Consider the following 25,478-nt stretch of genomic DNA (forward strand, 5'->3'; position numbering starts at 1 on the left):
CACATATTCAGATTCAGTAGTTGAGAGTGACACACAACTTTGCTTCCTACTGTGCCATGAATCTAAGTTATTTCCAACGTAGAAACATCCTCCCGTAATTGCACTTTCTATCATCTAAATCTCTAGCCCAATCAGCATCGGAAAATCCCACTAAGTTGGTGTTGGTTTCTTGAGTGTACCAAAATCCTAAATCTATGGTTCCTGTTATGTATCGTAGGATACGCTTAATAGATTTTAAATCTGATATTTTAATATTTGATTGGTATATAGCAAACAAACACACTCTAAACATGATATCGGGATGACTAGCCGTCAAACACAAAAAGCTACCAATAATGTTGCGATAGAGGGTGTTGTCAACACCTTCGGCAACATCATCCTTGCACAGCTTTTCACTTGAGCCTATAGGTGTTTTTATGTGTTTTATTGCATTAATTTTGTGTGTATTTGCATTGTGTGTGTGTGCATTTCATCTACATTTTTTTTAGAATTATCATATGCATTTGATCGTGGCTCACTCTTATTTGATGAATCTGCAAGAAAAATGGTCGAAAAATTGAAATCAGGGGAAAATTATACAAGCCACAAAAAAAAGAGTGAATTTGGCAGAAATACTGGCACTCGGGCGGTACAATCTTACCGTCGAGCGCGAAGATTGATTTCCGGAGCATGTTGATAGAGAGGTTGGCGCTCGGACTATAGGATCTTACCACTCGAGCGCGAGCTGTGTCCTTTGAAGAGGTGAAAAAATGAAGATTCGGCGCTCGGGCGGTATAATCTTACCGCTCGAGCGCAAGTGTAGCAAGTTGGAAGAGTCAAAACAGATGAGTCGGCGCTCGGGCGGTAGAATCTTACCGCCCGAGCGGGACTCAAATTTGGAAAAAAAAATTTGCACGTGATTTCTTTCCTTCCGAGGGATGCTTACCAAGTTTGGCTGGAAAGGTGCATATGGGCGAGAATAGGGACAAAAAGAGACACTTTTCAGCAGCCACAAGAGTTTTGGAGGATAAGACAAGGCTTGGAGTTAAGGAATTCAAGATTTCCGGGCACCGACTTCTCGTTTTCGCCAAGTATAGTATTTCTAGTTAGAATTTCTTGTTTAATTATTATTTTTATATTTCTTTTTATCATGAATTCTAGGAACTAATTTTTCATATTTATTGGGATTTAAGAGAATCCTACCCCGAAACCGTGTTTAATTAATTTACTTCTCGACTTTTGATTTATTCTTGATCATGCTATTATTTTCATTACATTAATTAAGCGTAGCTAAGTTTGATAATAATCTCATATTGCGAGTGAGTTCGAGAGAATAACTTGTGATAGGAACGAGTAGCATAGTCCGTGATTTTACAATTTGCATAGAGATATGAAGTTGGATACACGTCGATAGTCATAGTCCAATAGGTCGAAAGCTAGCAGATTTCATAGAGTGACATGCAATTCACCTTTGATAAATAATTAAAGAGATTTAATTACTTCACTGAGTTGAATTAGTTTGACATAACTCGAGAGAGCGTGTTTAATTGTATAGGAAATCCTGTCGAAGGCGTTAATCATTGTCGAACGAATTAAGTAAATGAATGAGGGGTAGGTGAACCGAGATTCTCAATAAATTTATTTCTCATTGAATCCTTAATTAACCATTTAGTTCAACAATTTAATCATTTATTCTTTGAATTATTTGGTAATTGTTTATTTCATCATCCTAGTAGTAAATAATCACTCAAATCATTTAATCTATGTTGTGCTAATACTCTTCCCAAAGATAACAAATTTGCACCTTGAGTAGCTTCTTGTATTTTTTTTGGATATTCTAATGTTCAAAAAGGATATAAGACGATGAATATTCAAACCAATAAGATATTTGTCTTTCGGGATTCTTTCATGGGGAAATATTTCTTTTTAATTCGTCTCATGTTTCAAACCGAATTTTTCTTGCACAACCTATCATTTGCGATTCCATTGCAGTGTATTCTCTTGATCCTTCTCTAGTCAATCTTGGTCCTAACCTTTTCCCATACACTCCAACTATTTCTCCAGTTCTCTCTGTCCAGAAAATGCTCAGGTCTTCCAGAAATGTTGTTCCACCTACGTGGACCAAAAATTTTGTCTGCTCTTCTACATCTCACAACCAACCGGTCAAGTGCAATTACCCTTTATCCAACCATCTTACTTATTTTAAGTTTTCCACTTCTTCCAAAAGTTTCTTGGCTGCCTTTTCTTCTCCCCGGGAGCCACAATTCTACCATGAGGCAGTTTATGATCCCAAATGGAAGGAAGCTATGGATCCAGAACTTAAGGCACATGAGGAAAATAGAACTTGGAGTGTGGTTGATAAATCATTTGGTGTAGTTCCCATTGGGTGTCTTTGGGTTTACAAAATCAAATTCAAGTAAAATGGAACGGTAACAAGGGGTGGATCATTCTCGACATGATCACTCTCTTTATCAGACAGAATTAGGGTAATATAACATTTTTGGTAGTATAAGTTAATAACATTGTTATCACAGGAAATAATGAAGAATGTATTGCAGCTCTCAAATCTTTTTTACATTCCAAGTTGCAAATTCGAGATCTTGGTCATCTTCATTATTCCTTGGGCATTGAAATAGCAAGATACTCAGAAGGTATCTACTTATCTCAGCATTAATATGCTCTAGAACTCATTGCTGAAGTTGGTGTTACAAGGGCTAAACCATTTGACAACACCTCAAGCTCACTAGTCACAAGTTGGACACAATCAAGGCTTCTACCCGTACCTCAGTTTCGAAGGATGTATTTTTAGATGATCCAGATTGTTATAACAGTTTAGTTGGCCGCCTAGTAAATCTCATGATTACTAGGCCTGACATCTATTAGTGGTTCACAATTTGAGCCAATACATGCATTCTCCAAAGCAATCACATATCGATGAGGGTGTTAGAGTTGTACGTTATCTAAAAAATACTCTGTGGTTAAGGATTATGTTGCCTTTGATAAGAAAGAAAAATCAACTGATGAAAAATGAAGTCTTTTTACAATCCACTTATTATAAACTCAAAAGGCTTTGTTTTAGGCATTGAAGAAATAATAAACTTAAAATTTCTCCTAAAGTAAAGGTAACAAAATGCTTATTCAACTACCGCTAAAGACTAAGACTTCTTGACTAAGTCAATAACAACAGACTTAAAACCAAAAAAATTTATTTTATTATCTCAACATTCCCTCTCTTAAACATAAGTCCTTTAAACTTTAGTTTACTTGTGAAACAGCAGCCATAGTGCAAACTCCCGTCAAGCTCCTCAAATATTGAAAGGGGCAGACTTGAGAGGCTTTGTAAATATGTCAGCCAGTTGCTCTTCACTTTTGCAAAATCTTAGCTCAATTGTTTAAGCATTGGTGAGATCTCTTAGAAAATAAAACTTCACATCAATATGATTGCGTCTTCTGTGTAGCACATGATTTTTAGATAGTTTGATGGCTGAGTTGCTATCACAAAAAATTACAGTGGCTCCAACTTGCTTGAACTATAACTTTTCAAGAATGTTTATTAACCAGATTGGTTGACAAGCACAAACTGTGGCATCCACATATTCAGCTTCCATCATCGACAACGTGACGATTGGTTGCATCTTGGACGACCAGGAAACAGCCCCAGTCCCCATGATGAAAACATATCCAGAAGTACTCTTCCTATCATCTCGATCCCCTGCAAAATCACTGTCAGTAAAACCAAAAAAAATCATTTTTTTGGTTCTCATAAAACAACCTGTATTCCTTCGTTCCTTGCAAGTAATGAAGGATCTTTTTTGCTGTTAGCAAGTGCATTTCGGTTGGATTCTCCATATATATGCTGATCTAACTCACATAATACATTATATCTGGCCTTGTGGTAGTTAGACACATCAAACTACCCACAATTTGCTTGTAAAGCTTGTCGTTCACCTTTTTCCCTTCATAATTCTAGTTTAAATTTACACTAAACTAAGCAAAAGTACACACGTGATTGCAATCTTTCATTTTAAATCTGTCCAAAATTTCTCGAACAAATTTCTTTTGAGAATGAAAATTTCTTTAATAGACTGATTTATTACTATACCTAAAAAATATCTCATCATGCCAAAGTTTGACATTTCAAACTCAATCATCATAGACCTTTTAAACTCTTCAAACATGTCACCATCATTTTCAGTATATATAAGATCATACACAAAACCATAAGCATTTTCCATTGTTGTCCAGTTTTAACAAAAAGTGTATGATTATAAGAGCATTTTTGAAAACCTTGTTTCCAAAAATATTCTTCAATACGACTATACTAAGCTCGAGATGCTTGTTTTAGTCCATAAATAGATTTTTTTTTATTTTATACATTTTATGCTCATTTCTGACCTTAATATAGCCTGGAGTTTGATTGATGAATACTTGTTTTTCAAAATCAACGTGTAGAAAAGCTGATTTAACATCCAGTTGATAGATAGGCCATGAATTTTTCGCAGCCAAGGCAATCACTAATCTGATTGTGTCATGCCTCACTACCTGTGTAAAGATTTCCTTATAATCAATTGCAACTCTTGCTTGTACCCCTTAGACACTAAACGTGCCTTATACTTGTCAAATTCGTCATTTTCATTTAGTTTTTTTTTTTTTAAAAAAAAATCAATTTCACACCAATTGTTTTGATCTTTTTTGGAAGATCACACAATTCCCAAGTATCATTTTTATTTATGGCTTGTATTTAATCATCTATTACCTTTTGCCATTTTAGTTCTTTGATAGCACTTTCAAAAGTTGTAGGATCAGAATCTGCATGCAAAGCAAAGTGGGAGACTAGATCTTCAATTTGATTAAAGTGACTTACCTCATAGTCTGCCATCCATGCAGGTATCTTTCTAATATGCCAATATTAATTGATGCTACATTAATATCTTCACTAATTTGTGAAATTTCAGGAGTGGTAGATGTTGCATCTGAAGAAATTTCATATGCAAGTTCTTCTTCTTCAGCTTCTTCATCAACAATAAAATGGAGTAAGATGCTCCTCATTCCAATTCCTAGTGTTCTCTTCATAAAAAAATGACATCTCTACTAGTAACAATCTTTTTTGTGAAAGGGTTAAACAATTTATATGCTTTAGATGCTTCACTTACACCAAGAAAGATACATTTTCACCCTTCGCATCCAGTTTATTACTTTTCACATCTGGGACATAAGCATAAGCGATACAACCAAAAACTTTAAAGTGATCTACGACAAGTTTTCTCCCACTCCAAACCTCTTTAGGTGTCACATTTTTCACAACAAAAATAGGACTCCTATTTAAGACATGAATGCTCCAATTCAATACTTATGGCCAAAAAGTCTATGGGATTTTCCTTCTTGCAAGTACGCTTCTTACCATGTTGAGAATGGTTCTGTTTTTCCGTTCTGATACACTATTTTGTTGTGGTGTGTAAGCTGTTGTGAGCTCCTTTCGAACCCCATGTGCTTCACAAAAAATATTGAACTCTTTTGAGCAGTATTCTCCTCCACGATTTGTACGAAAAGTCCTAATTGTTTTTCCTGTCTTATTTTCAACATGTGCCTTGAAGTTTTTAAATGCGCTAAAAGCTTCTGATTTATCCTGAAAGAAATAAACCCAAGCATTCCATGTAAAGTAATCAATGAAAGTAGGTAAATATTTTTTACCTCTATTGGAAAATGGTTTTATCGGTCCACATATATTGGAATGAACCAGATCCAAAACATTTTTCGCTCTCCATGACTTTCCTTGAGGAAATTGAAAACGATGTTGTTTGCCAACAACACAATCCTCACATACTTGGGCTGTAATTTTGATTGGCGGAAGACATATTACCATATTCTTTTGTTCAAGTGTTTTTAGTACACCGAAAATCAAGTGAACATATTGATAATGCCGAAGCCATGACTGATATTTCCCCTCAGCCAGCAAACAAGGTTGAGTACTTTCGATTTTCAACGGGAATAACCTATTTGAACTCATTGGAACAGCTGGTGTTGTCACACCACTTCTCCCTCATGCTTCCAACTACTTTTGATGGGCATTAGTGAGTACTTCAGCAGCTGGTGTTGTCACACCACTTTCAATTACCTGCCAGAACTCCTTTGATCTCAAAAAAATTTCATTAGCATGCTCCAATGGTCATAATTACCATCAAACCGTGGGATTGCTGGTTGAACAAAATTATTAGTAGCCATTTGTAAGCTTTCTTTTTCTGCTGAAAAAAAACTTCTCTCGTTTTCTGGCTCTGATACCACTGATAAGAAAGAAAAATCTACTGATGAAAAATAAAGTTTGTTCACAATCCACTTATTATAAATTCATAAAGCCTTTTTATAAGAATGGAAGAAAAAATAAACTTAAAATTTCTCAAAAAGTAAAGGTAACAAAATGTTTTAAAGACTAGGACTTCTTCACTAAGTTCATAACAATAGAATTAAAACCAAACAAATTTATTTTATTATCTCAACAGCCTACATATAGTCCTTTGCACCTTTTAGCATGTTGTGATTCGGATACGAGGAAATCACTAATTGGTTATTGCATCAAGCTTGGAGATTCGTTACTTTCATGGAAAACCAAAAACAAAATACCGAATCCAGATCTTCGACGGAAGCCGAGCAACGTTCGATGGCAGCCGCCACCGTTGATGTTATCTCAATTTCAGGTCTTTTGCCAAATATGGGAGTAAAGTTAGTGGCACATGCTGCTTTATATTGTGACAATAAAATGGTCAAACAGATTGCAGCAAATCCAATGTATCATGAGCGCACGAAACACATAGAAATAGATTTTCATTTGGTTCGAAAGCACATTAAAGATGGTACCATTCGGACAGAACACATTCCTACAGGGCAACAACTTGCAGACTTATTTACCAAGAGTTTAGGAAGACACCACCATTCCTTTTCACTTCGAAATCTACACCAACCTTGAGGGGTGTGTTGGATATAGTGTTAATTCATGAAATGCGATTTACAATTCAAGCTTTTCCTCTTAGTCAAAAAAATATTCAAAATTTTATGGCATGGAATGGTATCATTGAGTTCTTGTGGCTACTCAGTCAATCCCTATTCTATCACTTTAATAATTATACTTGGCTTAAATTCAACGATAAATATCATCTTTATTTAATATAAAAATAACACCATGAAAATTAAACTCAATTGACACAATAAATTATATTCATGCATCTTTTGGTAATATCCTACGGGTAGCATATAATTACCATAGATCTTGGTTTTGTGCAAGTAAATTTCACACTTCCAATGAAGAAATCAAATAATTAATATTTCAAACAAAGTGGACAAAAATGTGATTACATCTATTACAATTTATTAAGAATCTTTGATAATATATAGAGTCAAAATAAAGCCATGGTATGGTGTTGTGTCTTTTTAAATTTTTAATTTTATTATTTAAATTGTATTTTAGTCCTTCTATCTTTTTTTCATTATTTAAAATTACAGTTTAATCCATCATTAATTTTACAATTATAATATAATCTCATTTGAATGTAATCATTTAAAATTGTAGTATGACTTTACATTATTTATTTATCAAGATATTATCTAAACTTTAATATAAAACAAATTAATTATAAATAATATTATATAACATATGCATTTGTACACTAGTATCGATGGCGCTGGCACGGAAAATATTAACAAAAATTGGGATACAATGATAGCATGCCATAAAATTTTGAATATTTTTTTCAATTATTATAAGTTTAGATTCAGTACTGTGCAATCAAGCATGCTGCTACAGTCGTTTCATTACCCTTTAGGAGTACTTAAATATATAAATTGCACCATTCAAATATTTTAGTGGAGTCCTAATAAAATATGTTATAGTTTTGATATGCTACACATACATCATGTACATTTATATGAAATGATACTCAGTTATTATATGTATAATTTGATATTTTTCATTACATCAAATAGGTGAGTGACACCTCATCGATCTTTATATAGTTGTATGATTTGAATTTGAATTTGAATTTTCCTTAAATCTTTCAATTCTTGGACCAAGAGAGTTTGATTTAATGACAAAACCGGAAAACAACAACATATTTGCTACAAATAATTCAGCAGTGGCAACAAGAAATCTACGATCCTGACAAAAATGATTCATAACGTAGATACCAATCACAGCCCACATTTTATTTTTCTTTACGCAATTTTAATCTATTGGATTAATCATCACTATCACCAAATAAGTTAAAAGCCAATTAAACATGAATTTCTCTTGTTTGTATTGTTTGGTGTGTATATATACATATATATATCTCAAATATTTTAAAATATTTAAGTCTCAATCCAACTTTTTCCTCCATAAATGGTATCAGTACTATACATTGTGCAATAATATATGTGAAATGGGTTGGATATTATAAGATATCCGGTGGTTCAACCAACTTCAAAAAGCAATTGACTAAGGAATATTATAATATTAATTTTTATTTCATCCAACTTTACGTGAAATATCGAAAAATATATACTTTTGCCTGTTGTTAGATTTGTGTAATCTAACTCGATCTTGTAATGTCTAGTTAACTTAAATAACGTCTAAATTAATTCAACTGGTCTGAAATATGATTTATATCAAATTGACTTTTCTTTCAAAACGGTTTTGTCATCTGATCATTTTTATCATTAATCTATGAGATATTATTAAAATACTTTAACTCGTCAGATTTTTCAGCTAGTGAAGAGTGTGTTCNTTCATGGATAATCCAAATAAGAGATCCGTCTCACAAAATACGATCCAGAAATCGTCTAACACAAGTTTTTGTTTTTTGTAAAAACGGAAAAATTATTTATGTTAATATTTAAGTAAATTTAAACTGATTCTTTTTTAAATGCCTAGTGACAACATATAATTTTATTTTATTTGTGTCAAATCCTAACAGCTAGCTGATGGAAATTACGAAGAGGCGGATTAAATAAACTAACGGATAATTAATGGAAATCTTTTTCAGTTTGCCAGCAGGGCCCGCCCCGCCCACTTGGCCAGGCAATTACCTTTCCCTTGGCCTCGTTTTCAAAATTTTCACAGCTGAGGTTTATGATTTATCTATATTAACTCCATATTATTATTTTTTTTTACCAATTTTTAATATTTTATTTTGTCAAAAAAAATTAACAAAGTTTGCTCAAATATATGTATCGACCTTCCAAAGTACTGAATGTTATTTGTTTTCAAAAAATTGTGGAAGAGTTTTTTATAATTAAATTTCGAACTTAAGATCTCGTGAGAGATTATGAGTAATTGACAACTATCTCGTCAGTATACAATCTGAAATCCATATTTAAAACCAGCTGATCTGCTGAAATTGAATTGATTAACCCTTGAAACCTTAAATCAAGTTTGAAGAAAATACTAAGCAAAACTAGATAATCTTATCACAGAGTGGACACGGATCTTAATCTGTGAGACGGGTCAACCCTACCCATATTCAGAACAAAAAGTAATACTCTTAGCATAAAAATTAATACTTTTTCATGGATGACCCAAATAAGAGATCCGTCTCACAAATACGACCCGTGATACCGTCTCACACAAGTTTTTGCCCTTATTATCACAATGGTACCACTAGGGAAAAAGCTAAAGCAATATAATGCAAAAGCTTGACCAATCCCAATCTTAAAATGATTTGATTTGTAAAATATATATGTATAATCCAAGAAATTGACCAGCACTGAGTGTAAACGTTTTGCATTGCATGGTTTACAATTCAAGATTTGGATGTATTCGATGCTGAAAGAGTGGAAAAGGTAAAAAGGCCAAAGTACATTTTTCCAGCCGCTTTTTTTCCCCTGTTGCTTCTTCTGCCCTCATCTATTTATTCGTTTTCCATCGCATCCGTTTTTTCGATCTCTCTCCTTACAGGCTTGTTGTACACACGCACAAAAGATATGTATTATATATATATATAAATATACATACCAGAAAATTGCGTGATTCGGGTTTGAAAAGCCCACGTTGAAGGCCCGTTTCGTCATGGATCTCTCTCTTCTTGGTAATTGTATTCTTCCTATGATTCACACATGTGGGTTTCTTGCCTCGTGTTTGTTGTATGGGGTTGAAGATTTTGTTTTTACAGGGTCAGGAAAAATGGGCTTTTGTTATTGAAGCGACGCCAGTTATGGATGCCTTGTCTTTGGAGGGTAAATATTGTAGCTTTTACATGACTCTTTTGCGTTTATTTTTCTGGGTTTGTTGTGTTCTTACTAATTTTTTTCTTCTTTTGATGTTTATGTGGTTTATTCGACAATTCTGATGTGAAAAAGGTATATTTTGTTCTTCAAGAGTTTGGCAAGAATGGGTTGCTAAGTTTACTCGATCTGTTTGTAGGCTTCACTCTGCGCTTGATTTAGTGTGTGGGCACTGGTTACTTTTTTTTTGGGTTTCTTTTTTTTTTTCCCGGTGAAAATTGATACCCACGCATGCTTATACAGCTCACACTCGGTGGTGAAATTTTTCTTATAATATTGAATTGATTTTGTGGTGGAGCAGTCCTCGACGTGGTGTTTTTGTGAAAGTCAAACACGAAGGCGAGTTATTCGAATGAGTAGTTTATGAAACTCTACTCTTTTTGTCATTGAATAATGCATCAGAGTTAATTTTTTGAATCAAGTAATTTATCAGAGTCGTATGTTAATTTCTTGAATTTGCATACGAAATCGTGTACTGAGTCTACTGACTGCATATCGGCGTGGGTGCATTGATCGTGATTTCATTATTTTTCTCCTGAATTTGTGACAGTTTGGATTAACTTGGTTTTCTTGTCTGTGTGAATTCAAATACTCAACAATGCCGTAAAGAATACATCCAATTCAATCTAAAAGTAGCAAAGCCAAGAAGTGTGTGTTCTGTACATGGTTGGTTCTTCGTGAGACCACAAGGATAAACTTTTGCAACTTGATTGGATTGTTTTTACATTTCATTGAGTGGATTAGTTTCGTGCTCCTTTGATTTAAGAATTGTGTATATCGTAACCATGTGTCCACTGCATCGAAAACTGTAGGGATTAGTAAACGCATAGTTAAGCGCTTGCGGTTTGATTATGTGGCCACATAGATAGATATAGAGGACAAAAAAAAAAATTTTGGTGCTCCTCAGCTCTATTCCCATCTGTTGTCGGACATTCTGAGGCCCTCTGAAACCGATTCCTTACAGGGTATAATCTTCCTTTGGCTGTGGGTTGTCTGAAAGCCCTTGTCCCATGCCTAATGGTCAGAATGGCTCTTTGTAAGATTTATGTATTTTCTATTTGAAGCAATGTAGCATCAATCATAGGAAAAATAAACATTTTTGTTGTTTTTTCTGCCGTCATTGCAATTGTGTCTCAAATGATACGTAATTGTTCAAGTACCTTTTGTTTGGTCCAGCATTGATGTATGATTCATCAAAGTGCCGTCAGTTGAGTACGGAGCAAAAGAGAGAGCTTGTCTATGAGCTGTCAAAATGGTCTGAAGGGGCCTCAGAAATGCTGCAAGCTTGGAGCCGTCAGGAGATACTGCAGGTCCTTTGCGCTGAGCTTGGAAAGGAAAGGAAGTACACTGGCTTAACTAAATCGAAAATAATTGAACAACTTCTGAAAATCATACATGAGAAAAAAGCTCAGGAGCTTGGAACTGCAAGTGTTTTGGAAACAGATAAATCATTAGACAATTGCGAAAGAACTCCAAAAAGGCAACGGAAATCCGACCATCCTAATAGCCTGCCTCTTAGCCCTGATGCCTGTTTGGAAAATACAATATACTGCAAAAACTCGGCTTGCAAAGCTAAACTGAATAGTGATGACGTGTTTTGCAAACGGTGTTCGTGCTGCATTTGTCGCCAATATGATGATAATAAAGACCCAAGCCTTTGGTTAATTTGCAACTCAGATCCTCCCTTTCTTGATATGGCTTGTAGCATGTCGTGCCATCTTGAATGTGCCTTACGACATGAAAAGTCAGGTATTTCAAAAGATAGGCAGGGTAAGGGACTCGATGGCAGTTTCCGTTGTGTATCTTGTGGTAAAGTGAATGACTTGCTTGGGTAAACGTCTCGCTTCTTATTTTCTATTCTCTTGTTGCTTTCACTGGGAAACTGCACTTAAGTACGACTCTTAACGTCTATATTTTGGTTGGAATTAATTTATGGAATTACATATTTCTTTTTTATGGAACGATATAAGATATACAATATTTACAATGTGTACAATATAATGCAGTTCTTGGAGAAAGCAACTGGTAGTGGCGAGAGATACGAGGCGGGTGGACATATTGTGCTATAGACTCTCCTTAGGCCAAAAGATGCTTGATGGTACTAAAATCTACCCGAATCTGTATGAAATTGTCGATGGAGCAGTGAAAAACCTCGAAGAAGATGTAGGTCCTCTAACTGGTTTACCCGTGAAGAAGGCTAGAGGGATTGTGAATAGACTCTCATCTGGCCCAGAAATTCAGAGAGTGTGCGCATTTGCTGTTGAGTCTCTTGACTTGATCCTTGCTAACAGAGTGTCTTACACACCTGGTATGCTCTCTCTTCCTAAAAACGGAACAAAAGGGGAAGAAAACTTACTTTTTGCGTTGAAAATTTGACTGTTCAGGGGACCCTATATAATTTTGATGCCAATATTTTTGCAGAAAAGCTGGTTAAATTCGAAGATCTACATGCGTCATCAGTTACAGTGATTCTTGATTCTGATGATTCGAATCTCAGAAACGTCTCAAGTTACACCCTATGGCATCGGAAAGTTGATGATGCAGATTATCCTCTGGAACCAACTTGCAGATTGTTTGAACCAAAGATTAAGTTTCTTATATCTGGTCTCACTCCTGCAACACATTATCTCCTCAAAGTTGTTCCCCTCATCACTGGTAGAGAAACTGTATTCTGCGAACTCCAGTTCCACACCAGAAATTCCCAAGACGAGGTTCTAAATTTGAACTCTACGAGCTCGGAAGTAGAAAGAAGCCAAAGCCCAGCAACCAACTGTAGCATCTCAAATCCTTCTTCAGTCGAAGATGAGACTAACAACGAGAACAGAAGGGATAATTACCCTCCGTTTTGTGATAATACTGATAAAACCGCTACTACAAACTTACTACACGATAAGGAGACCACAGAAGATGTTATCTCTTTCTTGGATGAAGATCCTATGGGAAACGACGAGGCTTTGAACGTTAGGAACAAGGAGCCGCCCAGTGGCCATATGGTTGAGGATACAAGATGTGATAATGGTTCCAAAACACCTTGTCGTGCTAGCTTGGAATGTGTTCCATACGTGGATAGTTCAGAAACTGGCTTGCCTATCACTCCGTCCAAGATGGAGAGCATGAAAGACGTAAATGGAAGGAGCAATAGAACAAAAATTAATGAAAAAGATGTCGAAATAGCGCTCAAGAAGAGAAGTGGAGAAACGGGAGACGAGCAAAGTAATGGCATAGGTGACAAGGAGTTTGAGTACTACGTGAAAGTGATCCGATGGTTGGAGTGTGAGGGTCACATAGATACAACGTTTAGACAGAAATTCTTGACGTGGTATAGCATGAGAGCGACATCTCGGGAGGTAAGGGTCGTGAAGGTTTTTATCGATACATTTATCGAGGATCCTTCATCTCTCGCCGCACAACTTGTGGACACCTTTAATGAAGTTGTTTCTAACAAAAGATGCGCTGCAGTTCCCCATGGATTTTGCATGAAGCTTTGGCACTGAGATTTGGTATGTTAAACTTGAGTTACTTGAAATTTAATGCTGTAATATTTTAATCTTCATTGAAACCATTATATTTCAAATTGGATAGCTAAAGACTTGCAGATTCTGATGTGTTGGACCGTCCCTTTCTGCTTTAGAAGTTCATGTTTATTTATAGGATTCTTTTGACTTCCGCTATTGGGATTTTTAAGCGTTAAGAGGGTGAATGAGGGTATACTAGTTTGATTACAGGTGAAAATGAAAACGAGTTATTACATAATTGTCTGGAAGCTCAAATCCCAGCTCGAGAGCTTGTCTTCACTATTTTTTTTCCATACATGTACAGCTGGCATATATATATATATATAAGCGAATGATATTATAATTAAAAATCAATGAAATTAAATTTTTTCATATAATATACCAATAGAAGGTTAAGAATCTAGACATCGTTTGGTGCGAAAGGTGATATTTAATATCTTTGTATTATCTGGTGTTGACTTAAATTTTACGATAATTGAAGTTAAAAATAGAGATGTCATATCTTTTAAATCATAATATGACTCTTCGTAATCTAATGAACCAAGCGGAGTTTTATTACAAGAATTCAAGAATAATACATTTTAAGTTAAAAGATAGATTTATAACACACATTCTTAGTTTTAATGTTTTATAAAATAAAAGTTTTATTATTACACCAAGAGTAGGGAAGAACGAATTCGGGGAATTCTCAGCGTGGCCTTTAATGTTTTTGGAATGATCAATTTAGTATTCTTTTAGTGTCATAAAATAGTTCATTTTGTTTAGACATTTGATTCAATTCTGTTCTAATTCTCAATTTACCCTTGAGTTTATTTTTTATTTACTTTTTTTATACATATAGTTAATTATTTTTATCGCATCATGCTTTCATATATTAAAACTTTTATCTTTTGACCAAAATGTCGTCGGGTTGTATCTGTTGGATTTTACAAACAGATCTTCAGAGCTTAACCACGCAGTCGTGATCGATGATGATTTATATTATAGATTTCTTCAACAGCACCTAGCACATCTTTATTTCATTTTCTAACTCAAGGCATAGAGTAACAAATTTAATTTGTAAATAATTTAAACAAGGGGCAAATGCCTTGTAATTTTATTCAAACATACATATTATTATAGTAGTAACCTCATGTAGATGAGAAGTTAACTTGTTTAGCTACTAATTGTAGCTGAAAATACAATATACATAAACTGAAAGAAAATATTACCAAGTTTATTTGACAAAAAATTGAAGATATTTTTCGATGCCTACAACTTTCTTATGTCTTGATATATATAGAGTTCATCGAATGATTTGAAATCCAGACTTCGTACTTGATTGACAACTTTACTTTGGTGCAAGTTGTTGCAAGTTACAGCCGGCGGCTACTTGTAAAGTGGTCTACTTTTCTTCTGTCTGCCACTATTGGTATTAGTTGAGTGGTCTTACTGGTGGAGTGGTTGAATCACATGCTTTTTTAAAATTTGTCAAGGAATCTTTTAACTTTTAGCGGTCCACGAGGAAAACATGTTTTGTGTGCTCTTTTATACTTATCTCTGCAACATGCTTCCGATCATATCTTGGTCGAAACCCTTATAGAATTCTTGCTCTTTCTAGTTTAGGCATTTTGGGCAGATCTCTTCTAACCATCTTACAATGTGAGCCATGTTATAGAATTTCCGACGAGTCATTTTGCTCCCAGACTGCTTACTATTTCACAAAAGATTTCTTTTTTGTCAAATATTTCTTTTGTAAATCCTGTAGTTTTTCCTATCATTGTATTAATAGGGAAGATCCGCTAACTGAATTTTGATAAAATTTAAACGAAAACTTGACTTTGTCTATCTCTGTGAGACAAATCTATCATCTTCATGCTCTTTTGGTGAAGATGTCATATTTAGTAGGATCGTTGATGAATTTCTGGTCATTCATATCTGGCTTCTTGAGCTTGATGAAATGAAAAGCCTCGTGTGAGCTTTTCCCACCTAGTTTTGATGCTACACTAAAAAAGTATAGCTCCAAAATATCTCATTTGGACAAATAATCACTATTTACCCATGATTCATGGACAGCTTTCTGGATCTATTCCGGTAGTAAAGATATTTCTGAGAAATTGAGTGATGTGGTATAGACTGAGGTAAGAGCTAGAAAATCATACTTTGACTTGACTTTCTTAAGATGAGCATTGGGTTTCACCCATATCCTTGGATTTTTCCTGCTATGTCGACCTTCCATGTAGCTGAGTTAATTACTACTCTAGTTTTCTATTTCTCCTAGTTCTACTTATATACATGAAATGGAGAAACTGTAAACTCATTAGTATCAACCTTAGATTTTCTTTTGTCTGTTTGAGGTCTAAGATTGATCTCTCCTTCTTCAATCTCCTAGGTGAGCTTGACTTGATGACTCGAGATAAGGATCTTGAGCCTCAAATGTTTCTTCAACTGACTCATCTAGAGATGATCCCGACAAAGCAATTGTGCTAGGGGTACTTGAATCCCCTGATCCAGGTATAGATCCATATGCTCGAAAACTCGAGAAGCCAGTGGTTTCTCAATAGCCTAGATGATAGGTTTTTGCAATATATGCCATAACTGAGTGTAAGTTGTAAACAACATGTACTTAGATCATATAGAATGCTCTTATCAACTTGTTATAGCCTACCTGCAACTTCTGCATTTAAGGCAATTTTATTGTACTAGTTTGATGCATTTCAAATTGTTCTCTCAAATGCCACTGCATTTTCATGATGCATCGACATCAGCACTGTCCATTTCTTGTTAAAATAAGCAAAAATGTTTTATTGAGATTTAATAATAACAACGTAAAAAATATAATTTTACATAATGTTCGCCATCTTAATAATCTAGATTTCTCGGGTTTAAATTCAATTCTATTTTTAAAGAAAGCTTTAACCTATGTACTATCAAATTTTAAATTAAAGTTTTTAGCAAATAAAAATTATTTTCATTTTTCAAAAGCTCTTTTTATTATATAAAATTATTTTTCGTTGATGTGACATCATATGACTTCTGTATTTGATAATAGTCCACTGCAATATCTGCATGATTGTTCTTTTCTGATTTGAGCTTTGTAAGAACTGTTGTCCACCAATAAAAATGACATTTGTGTATAATACCAGATCATTTTAATCTTGAGGAATAGTCACTATTGGCAAAGTTTTTCAAATCTCTTCTAGCTTGCTAAGTCACTTAGTGTGTTTATCTGTCCATGTTCATATGAAACTTGCATCTTTTTTCATTAATGGACTAAACATCTTTATGTGTTTTCTTAGATTCTTTTATAAACATTTCAGCAAATTTAATAACTTCTAAGAAATTTTGAAGTTGTTTCTTGTCTTCGAGTCTTTTTTGGAAAATTCTGCACTTTTTCCACAATATGTTAATGTAGAATGTTCATGACTCATCGATTTTTACTCCAAGGAATTCAATTTTCGTTGCAGCGATGGATTCTTTATTTTCAGATAGGACTAGTCCTTCTTGTTTACAAATTTTAGATAAATTTTTAAATGTTTAACATGTACATCCACTTTTTAGATGCTATTAAAATATCATTAATGTAGACGAACATAAATTCAAGATAATATTTAAATAGATTATCGATTTTCCTTTGAAATATCTGAGGCGTATTAGTCAATCTCATTGGTAATACTTCCCAAATGTAATGACATTGTGGTGGGGAGAAAACTATAAATTTCTTGTTTTCTTCCTTCATCCGAATATGATAGAATCCTGAATTACAATCAAATTTAGAGAATATTTTAACATTTCGTATATAACTATTAAATTATCTCCACTAGTTATAAAATACCAATCAAATTCCAGAATTTTATTAAGTTTTTGATAATTAATTAATAAATTAAGTTTGTTTATTCTGATTTCACCATAATTTTTTACCATAAAATCCGAACTCCTATATAATGATATTCTTGCTTTGATAAAACCAAGATTAAAATGTTTCTTGATAATAATTTGCATATCTTTTTGATAAACTATATTCATCGGGATAGACATACATTTGAAAAACTCGTATTCCATGCCTTTTTTAATTGAATGATGGCTTGGAGTTGGTTTCTTTCCCACCATACCAACAGATTCTCATTATATATTTTTTTTTTTTATCATTCTCTTGACATCTATTAATGATACTTTTGATGTAAACTCTACATCTTTCTGATGTAGAGATATTTTGAGAAATTTAATTTCCTTTGGTTGGAGGTTTTGCTCTATTATAATTTGGAGCATGGGTTTTTCAAATATTCTAGAATCCTTCATTCTTAATTGTAGAGGTTTCCCTTCATCATCATGCTTGCTGCGAAACTGAATTGGTATTTTTCTGTAGAATTCCTCCCTTAGTCTCTGGACTATGACTTTGTGATCACATGGTGTTGTGAACACTATCTTCTAGTCTCATTCTATTCTGTATAGGATTTAAATATTTGTAAGAAATTGTTTCAACAAGATGTCTGCTCTTGTATCATGAAAGTAATTCAGTGATGCTTTTACCTTGTACCAAGATATTTTTCATGAACCTTCGATTAAGATTTCTGCTTTCTTAATCCTTCTACATAAGTTCAAGATTCGCTTAGAAAAATCCCGTCCAACTATTTGAGGTAATTTTTCCTCCAATTCTTTCAAAAAATCTCATATTTTTCATGTACTTATTCCAGCCCATGTATCAATATAAGCAACAAAATATTATATCTTATATTATTTATATAACATCTTAATAGGATATATATCTATAATGAACTCGTGATCATTGAATTTTCAACATCCAATCTTCTGCCATGAATTCTATTTCGTTTTCTAGTCGTTTCCAAGGTTTGTTTTCATTGAGAAACTATAGTCCAAAAACCAATTGATCGTGTTCTTTTCTTGAAATTCCTTTGATAAAACCTCTAATCCTCCAATGTTTATCATTTCTTGGTAGGTTCCTACTATATGTTGTTCCAAATAGTATATTGTATTACAAGAGAATTGATTTCTTTTTCTTATAATATCAAATACTATTTCGATCTCTCACCATCCTTCCAGACATATAAGCTTTCCTATTGGTGAAAAGTTTTTCGGTTCCTGTTGGTTTTCTTGAACATGTGTTTTTCCAAATCGTGAATTGTAATTCTTTCTCCCTGAAAAGATAGCTTATTTGATTCCAGTCTAAGACTCCGATTTCTTTGTAAAATTTGTTTGTCTTGTATCCATATAAATTTAATGGAGTTTTTAATGATGCTGTTAGATTGCATTTGTTTCTTTTCTCTTTACGTGACAAAGCTAAAGCTTGGTTGAATTGTTTGCATGGAGGTTCAATTACGACTTGGGAAGATATGGCCAAGGCATTCCTCATGAAATATTTTCCTCAATTTGAGCAGGAGTCACTCTACGAGGCGTGGGAGCGCTACAAAGATGCATACTTCATGAGTTGCCTGTTGGGTTAGTTGTCCAAACTTTTTACTATGATCTAATATCTTCTAATTGTACCATGATAGATGATTCAGCTTGTGGAAATCTCTTGAGAAAAACTGCTGAAGAAGGATATGAGTTGTTGGAGGAGATGACTGCTAGCAGTTATCACCCTCAATCTGAGAGAAACAATCAGAGGGCAAGTTCAGGAGTTCACCAGATAACTGATTTTTCTGTTGTCACTGCACAATTAGAAGCACTGAATAGAAAGATAGACAGCTTGAATGTGAGTAGGACGACGATGCGCTTTCAACAGACATTTTGTGATAAATGCGGAGGGTAAAATTTTGCCAAGGATTGTCAAGACATTAAGCCTTTCTACGTGCAAGATGAGGCACCAGTGAATCGTGTGGGGGACCCAAAACCGTCCTATAAATTATCAATACTCGAATACATATAATCCTAGATGGAGGCAATATCCCAAATTCTCATGGGGTGGTCAAAACAGTCAGAGTCGCCCACATGGAGGGCATCAATATGGAAAGCAACCGATGTACAGATCTGATCTGAGAGAGGAAAAGTCTAATTTGGAGCAGATGATGTCTAAATTTATCTCATCCACCAAAAAACCAGGATGCGTCGATAAAAGGGTTGGAAAATTAGATAGGGAAATTGGCTAAGATGATCTCCAATAGAGTGTCAGGCACCTTGCCAAGCAGCACTGAAACTAATCCGAATGAGCAAGTAAAAGCTATAGCATTAAGGAATGGAAAAGTACTTGAACAAGAGGGGAAGGAAAAAGGGGAGCAACGAGAGGAAGCGACTGACACATCCACATGTAAGTCTTCTAACTCTACACCGGCACCCACCTACACAATCTAGAATTGTCATCCCTCCACCTTTTTTCCTGCAGCATTGAAAAAAGCGAAAATTGATGCGCAATTCGGTAAGTTCCTTGAAGTATTTAAGAAATTTCACATTAATATTCCTTTTGCTAATGCTATAATTCAAATGCCTAGTTATGCTAAATTTTTGAAGGTCATCTTAGCAAATAAGAGAAAGTTGAAAGATCGTATTACTGTAAATTTAGGTGAAAACGGCTCTGCATTGGTGCAAAACAAGATCCCACCAAAACTCAAGGATCCAAGGAGTTTTTCTATTCCTTGCATGATTGGTGATGTTGTTTTTCATAAAGCGTTATATGATCTTGGTGCGAGTATTAACCTTATGCCTTTGTCTGTATTTAGGAAACTGGGATTGGTAGATCCTAAGCCAACAAGGACGTCTTTGCAGCTGGCGGGCAAATCTGTCAAGTATCAACGAGGAGTCATAGAAGATGTATTGGTCAAAGTCGAGAAGTTTATATTTCCAGCAGATTTTGTGGTGCTTGAAATAAAGGAGGATATGGAGATGCCGTTAATTTTAAGAAGATCGTTCCTTGCAACTGGCAAGGCCCTGATTGATGTACAAGAAGGGAAGTTGAGATTGAGAGTGGAAGAGGAAGAAATCATTTTGATGTTTTTAACGCTCTTAAGCACACATTGCACACTAATGATTATTTTAGAGTTAATTTTTGGATTCACTTGTATGTAATTTTGTGCAGGATGCTATGAAGGATCAATTCGAAGCTATTCTCACTAGTGAATTTAAGGAGGATGAATTGGAAGAAAAAAAAGCTGAAATAGTGGCATATTTTAATGCCAACCATCCATGGAAGAAGCCAGTAAGGATGAAATTAGAGGATTTGGGGAATCCAAGAGACTTGACCCCTCATAAGTCAAGTATTGAGGAACCACCGACACTTGAGCTCAAACCACTGCCTCCACACTTAAAATACGTGTACTTAGGTGAGAATAACAAATTACTTGTCATTATTTCTGCTGTTTTGACATATGCAATGGAGGACAAACTGTTGAATGTCCTTAAAGAACACTATATGGCGTTTTGCCTGAAAGGTGACGAATATCAAGGGAATAAATCCATCAATCTGCATGCAAAAAATCCTGATAGAAGAAAAGTATTCATTCCTCGTGCAACCTCAGAGGAGACTCAACCCAAAATTGCAAGAGGTATTGAAGTCTGAAACTATAAAACTTCTTGATGCAGATATTATCTATCCTATTTCTGATAGTGTATGGATAAGTCTTGTTCAATGTGTACCTAAGAAAGGTGGGATTACTGTGATCACTAATGAGAAAAATGAACTTATTCTCACTAGGACAGTTACAAGGTGGAGAGTGTGCATTGATTATAGGAAGTTGAATGATGCTACCCGTAAAGACCACTTTCCCCTTCCCTTTATTGATCAGATGTTAGAAAGGCTAGCAGGGCATGAGTTCTATTGTTTCCTAGATGGGTTTTTGGGGTACAATAAGATTACTATTGCACCTGAGGATCAAGAGAAAACCACTTTCACTTGTTCTTATGGTACTTTTGTTTCCAGACGTATGCCTTTGGTCTTTGTAATGCCCCTGTCACCTTTCAACGATGCACAACTGCAATATTCCATGATATGATTGAAATTTTTCTTGAAATATTTATGGATGACTACTCTATCTTTGCTGCAACATTTGATGAGTGTTTGCAGAATCTTAAATTAGTGTTGATGAGGTGCGAGAGACAAACCTGGTGCTGAATTGGGAGAAGAGTCATTTCATGGTACAAGAAGGGATTGTGCTAGGACACAAGATTTCTGAACAAGGGATTGAGGCGGATAAGGCTAAAGTGGAAGTCATCAAGAACCTACCACCACTGGCATCAGTAAAGGGAGTTCAAAGTTTTATTAGGCACGACGGTTTTTACAGGCTTTTCATTAGAGATTTTTCAAAAATTTCTAAGCTATTATCTTCTCTACTTATGAAAGATGTGCCGTTTGATTTCAATGCTGACTGTCTGCCGTCATATGAGAACCTAAAGGAGAGCTTGGTGACAACTCCTGTTTTGGTGGCACCGGATTGGGATCTGCCCTTCGAGGTAATGTGCGATGCGAGTGATACTACGGTTGGCACTGTGCTAGGCCAAAAGACGAACTAGGCTTGAGCATGTCACCAAAGAATGTGTAATTGATAAGATATATGATTGGTTTCCTGATGAACAGTTGTTAGTAATGCAAAATTGTCCATGGTATGCAGATTTCGTTAATTTTCTTGTCACAGGCTCACACCCCCGAATCGGACGTGAAATATTATTTTTGGGAGGAGCCATTACTGTTCAAAATTTGTGCAGATGTCATGATAAGGAGATGTGTGGTGGAGGAAGAGATGGGGCAGATCCTTAGTTACTGTCACGACCGCGAGGTAGGTTGTCATTTTGCACCAACACAAACGGCATCCAAGGTACTTGAATGTGGCTTTTATTGGCCTATTCTTTTTAAAGTTCCACGTTCATTTGTCCTTGTTTGTGATAGATGCCAGTGCACAGGTAACGTTTCTAATCGCCATGAGCTGCCTTTGAATAACATTATTGAGTGCGAAGTTTTTTATGTTTGGGGGATAGATTTATGGGGCCATTTCCAAATATTTTACAAAAAATTAAATTTTGGTTGCGGTTGAATATGTATCCAAATGGGTAGAGCCGGAATCATATGCCACTATGATGCTCAAGTGGTACTGAAATTTTTAGAGAAAAACATTTGTAATATATTTGGAACACCACGAGCGATCATTAGTGATGGTGACACCCATTTTTGCAATAATTTTTTTGAAAAACTTTGGGCAAATATTGTGTCACCCATAAGATCTCTACTCCCTATCACCCCAAACAAGTGGTCAAGTTGAGGTGTCAAATCGCGATATCAAGAGAATTTCGGAGAAGGTTGTAGGGGTGAATCGAAAAGACTGGTCGTTGAGGTTAGATGACGCGCTTTAGGTGTATAGGACTGCTTTTAAGACACCTATAGGCACTACACCTTATAGGCTGCTTTTTGGTAAAGCTTTTCATTTACCTGTACCGCTGTTTATTCCCCCGTTCCGCTTTCAACATGACTATCAGCAGCACGGGGATACATCTGGGGTACCATCACCAGAACATGAGGAAGATGAGCCTTGATCAGGGGAGTTCACTATTTCCCCTTCTTTTCATTTTTATTTTTTCTGCTGCATTATATTTTTTTATCATCCTTGTTTCATTAATGAACAATGCTTTAGTTTCTGTGTTATGCATTTGTCTTTTGTTTGTGTTTGTTTCAGTCATTTGTTGCAATGGGGACATTGCACACACTTAGTATGACGGGGTCGGGGGTCAGTCCGCTGTGTATTGCATGTTGTCAATTGATGGTGAAACAAGTATGTTGGTAACCGATGATGGTTTGGATTGATGACTTACATGCTTCTTAGTCTTGTCACTCATTATTAATACCCTATTTGATAAAAGCATGCATTTTGGCTTGAATATTGAAATTTTTTATGCACATACGGTGGGTTTTGGTAGTTGTGTGAATGATAGTTGAGTTTAAAAATTTGTGAGGAAACTGAAGAGACATGATATGTGAATAGAACTTGAATGAATGTATGTGGAAATGAGTGTCTAACCAGTAGCATGAACTCGAATAGAAAGCCTCTGTAAGCCTGGAATAACCTTATTCTCAATCGTTCATAGAACCTGAAAATAATGATTAATCAAAGATTCAATGAGAAATGAATTTGTTGAGATTCTTAGTTCACCTACCCCTTGTTAATTTAATTAACTCGATTAGGCAATGATCCTCGTTTTTTACAGAATTTCCTAACCAATTGAGCACGCTCTCTCGAGCTATACCAAATTAATTCAACACGATGAAATAATTAAATTTCTTTAATTATTTATCAAAAGTGAATTGCATGTCGCTCTATGAAATTCTCTAACTTTCGATCTATTGGACTATGACTATCAACGTGTATCCGATTTCATATTTCTATGCAAATTGTAAATCCACGGACTATACTACACGTTCCTATCACAAGCTATTCTCTCGAACTCCCTCGCAAAATGAGCTTGTTATTAAAGTTAGTTATGCTTTAATAATGCAATGAAAAGCAATAGTATAATCAAGAATCAATCAAAAGTCGAGAGTTAAATTAACTAAACGCGGTTTCGGAGGTAGGATCCCCTTAAATCCCAACAAATATGAAGTTAGCTACTAGAATTCATAATAAAAGTATGCAAAACAAGGTTTAAAAAAGAAGTTCTAAACTAGAAATACTAGACTTGGCGAAAACGAGAGTAGGTGCTCGGAAAATTTCAAATTCTTCAACTCTAAGCCTTTTCTCTCCTCCAAGCTTCTTGTGGCTGCTGAAAAGTTGTCTTTTTCTTGCCATAATCTCGCCCATATGCCCCTTTCTAGCCAAAATTGATAAACCTCCATCGGATGGAAAGAAATCATGTGCACAATATTTTTCCACATATGCATCCCCAGCCCCTCTGTCCTACTTCCTTCAAATAGCAGAAATCAAGCCTGAGCGATCAAATTATACCACCCGAGCGCCGACCCTTCTGTTTCTCTTCTTTCAAAGGACACAATTCGCGCCCAAGCGGTAAGATCATACCGCCCAAGCGCCAACCCCTTTGTCTTCATGCTCTTGAAATCAATCTTCGTGCTCGAATGGTAACATCCTACAGCACTGCTCGAGCGGAAACATTTCTGCCAATTTCTCAAGATTCTCTTCTAGCTTTGATTTTCTTCCCCCTATTTCAGTTCTCAGCCATTTTTCCTGCAAATTAACTAAATACGAGTGAGCCACGATCAAATGCATATGAAATTTCTAAAATGACAAAATGTAGATAATATGCACACACACACAATGCAAACAAATACAAAACTAATGCAATAAAACATGTAAAAACGACACATATAAGATATTATCTAGGTATGGTTCATTCTTTTGTTTCTTCCGAAATCATGTCCCATGTAATTTTAACTGATCTCATCAGACTCATTTCTAAAAGTTTAATGAATCTTTCTATATTGAGATCAAGTGCTCCTACTGTAATTATCATAGCCGATGTCCAATCATCTATGAGATCTTCTCTGTTTTTAAAATTAAATACATCAAGATTAAACATAACCTCATAAAAATGTATTGGTTATAAATTAGTCTTTCCTATCAAGGTTAAGCATATCCAGGTAGGGCTGACTCTTTTGTTTCTGCCGAAGTCAAGTCTTATATAATTTTAATTGGTCTCATATTACTCATTTCTAAAAGTTTAATGAATTTTTCTCTGTTGAGATCAAGTGTTCCTACTACGATTCTCACAGCCGATGTCCAATTATTTATTAGATCTTTTCTGTTTTTGAAATTCAGTTCATCAATGTTAAGAATAACCCCATAAGGATGTATTGTATCTAAAAATTGT

At 35.0% G+C, this 25,478-nt stretch overlaps 1 protein-coding gene across 2 annotated transcripts; it reads left to right on the forward strand.

Moving 5' to 3' along the window:
- Positions 1 to 9,624: 9,624 nt before the first annotated feature.
- Positions 9,625 to 13,906, forward strand: LOC140982408 (VIN3-like protein 2). 2 transcript variants are annotated; one of them, XM_073448909.1, is made up of 6 exons: positions 9,625 to 9,786; positions 9,902 to 10,031; positions 10,116 to 10,179; positions 11,404 to 12,058; positions 12,234 to 12,535; positions 12,649 to 13,906. In XM_073448909.1, exons 3-6 carry the CDS (start codon positions 10,158 to 10,160, stop codon positions 13,719 to 13,721), a joined length of 2,052 nt encoding a protein of 683 aa, XP_073305010.1. In that variant the 5' UTR covers positions 9,625 to 9,786; positions 9,902 to 10,031; positions 10,116 to 10,157; the 3' UTR covers positions 13,722 to 13,906. The 2 variants fall into 2 exon arrangements, with proteins under 2 accessions (XP_073305010.1, XP_073305005.1); XM_073448904.1 differs by lacking the exon at positions 9,625 to 9,786 and having other exon boundaries at positions 9,814 to 10,031.
- Positions 13,907 to 25,478: the final 11,572 nt, after the last annotated feature.

Source organism: Primulina huaijiensis, chromosome 1, assembly GCF_012295235.1.
Source record: "Primulina huaijiensis isolate GDHJ02 chromosome 1, ASM1229523v2, whole genome shotgun sequence".
NCBI classification, from domain to species: domain Eukaryota; kingdom Viridiplantae; phylum Streptophyta; class Magnoliopsida; order Lamiales; family Gesneriaceae; genus Primulina; species Primulina huaijiensis.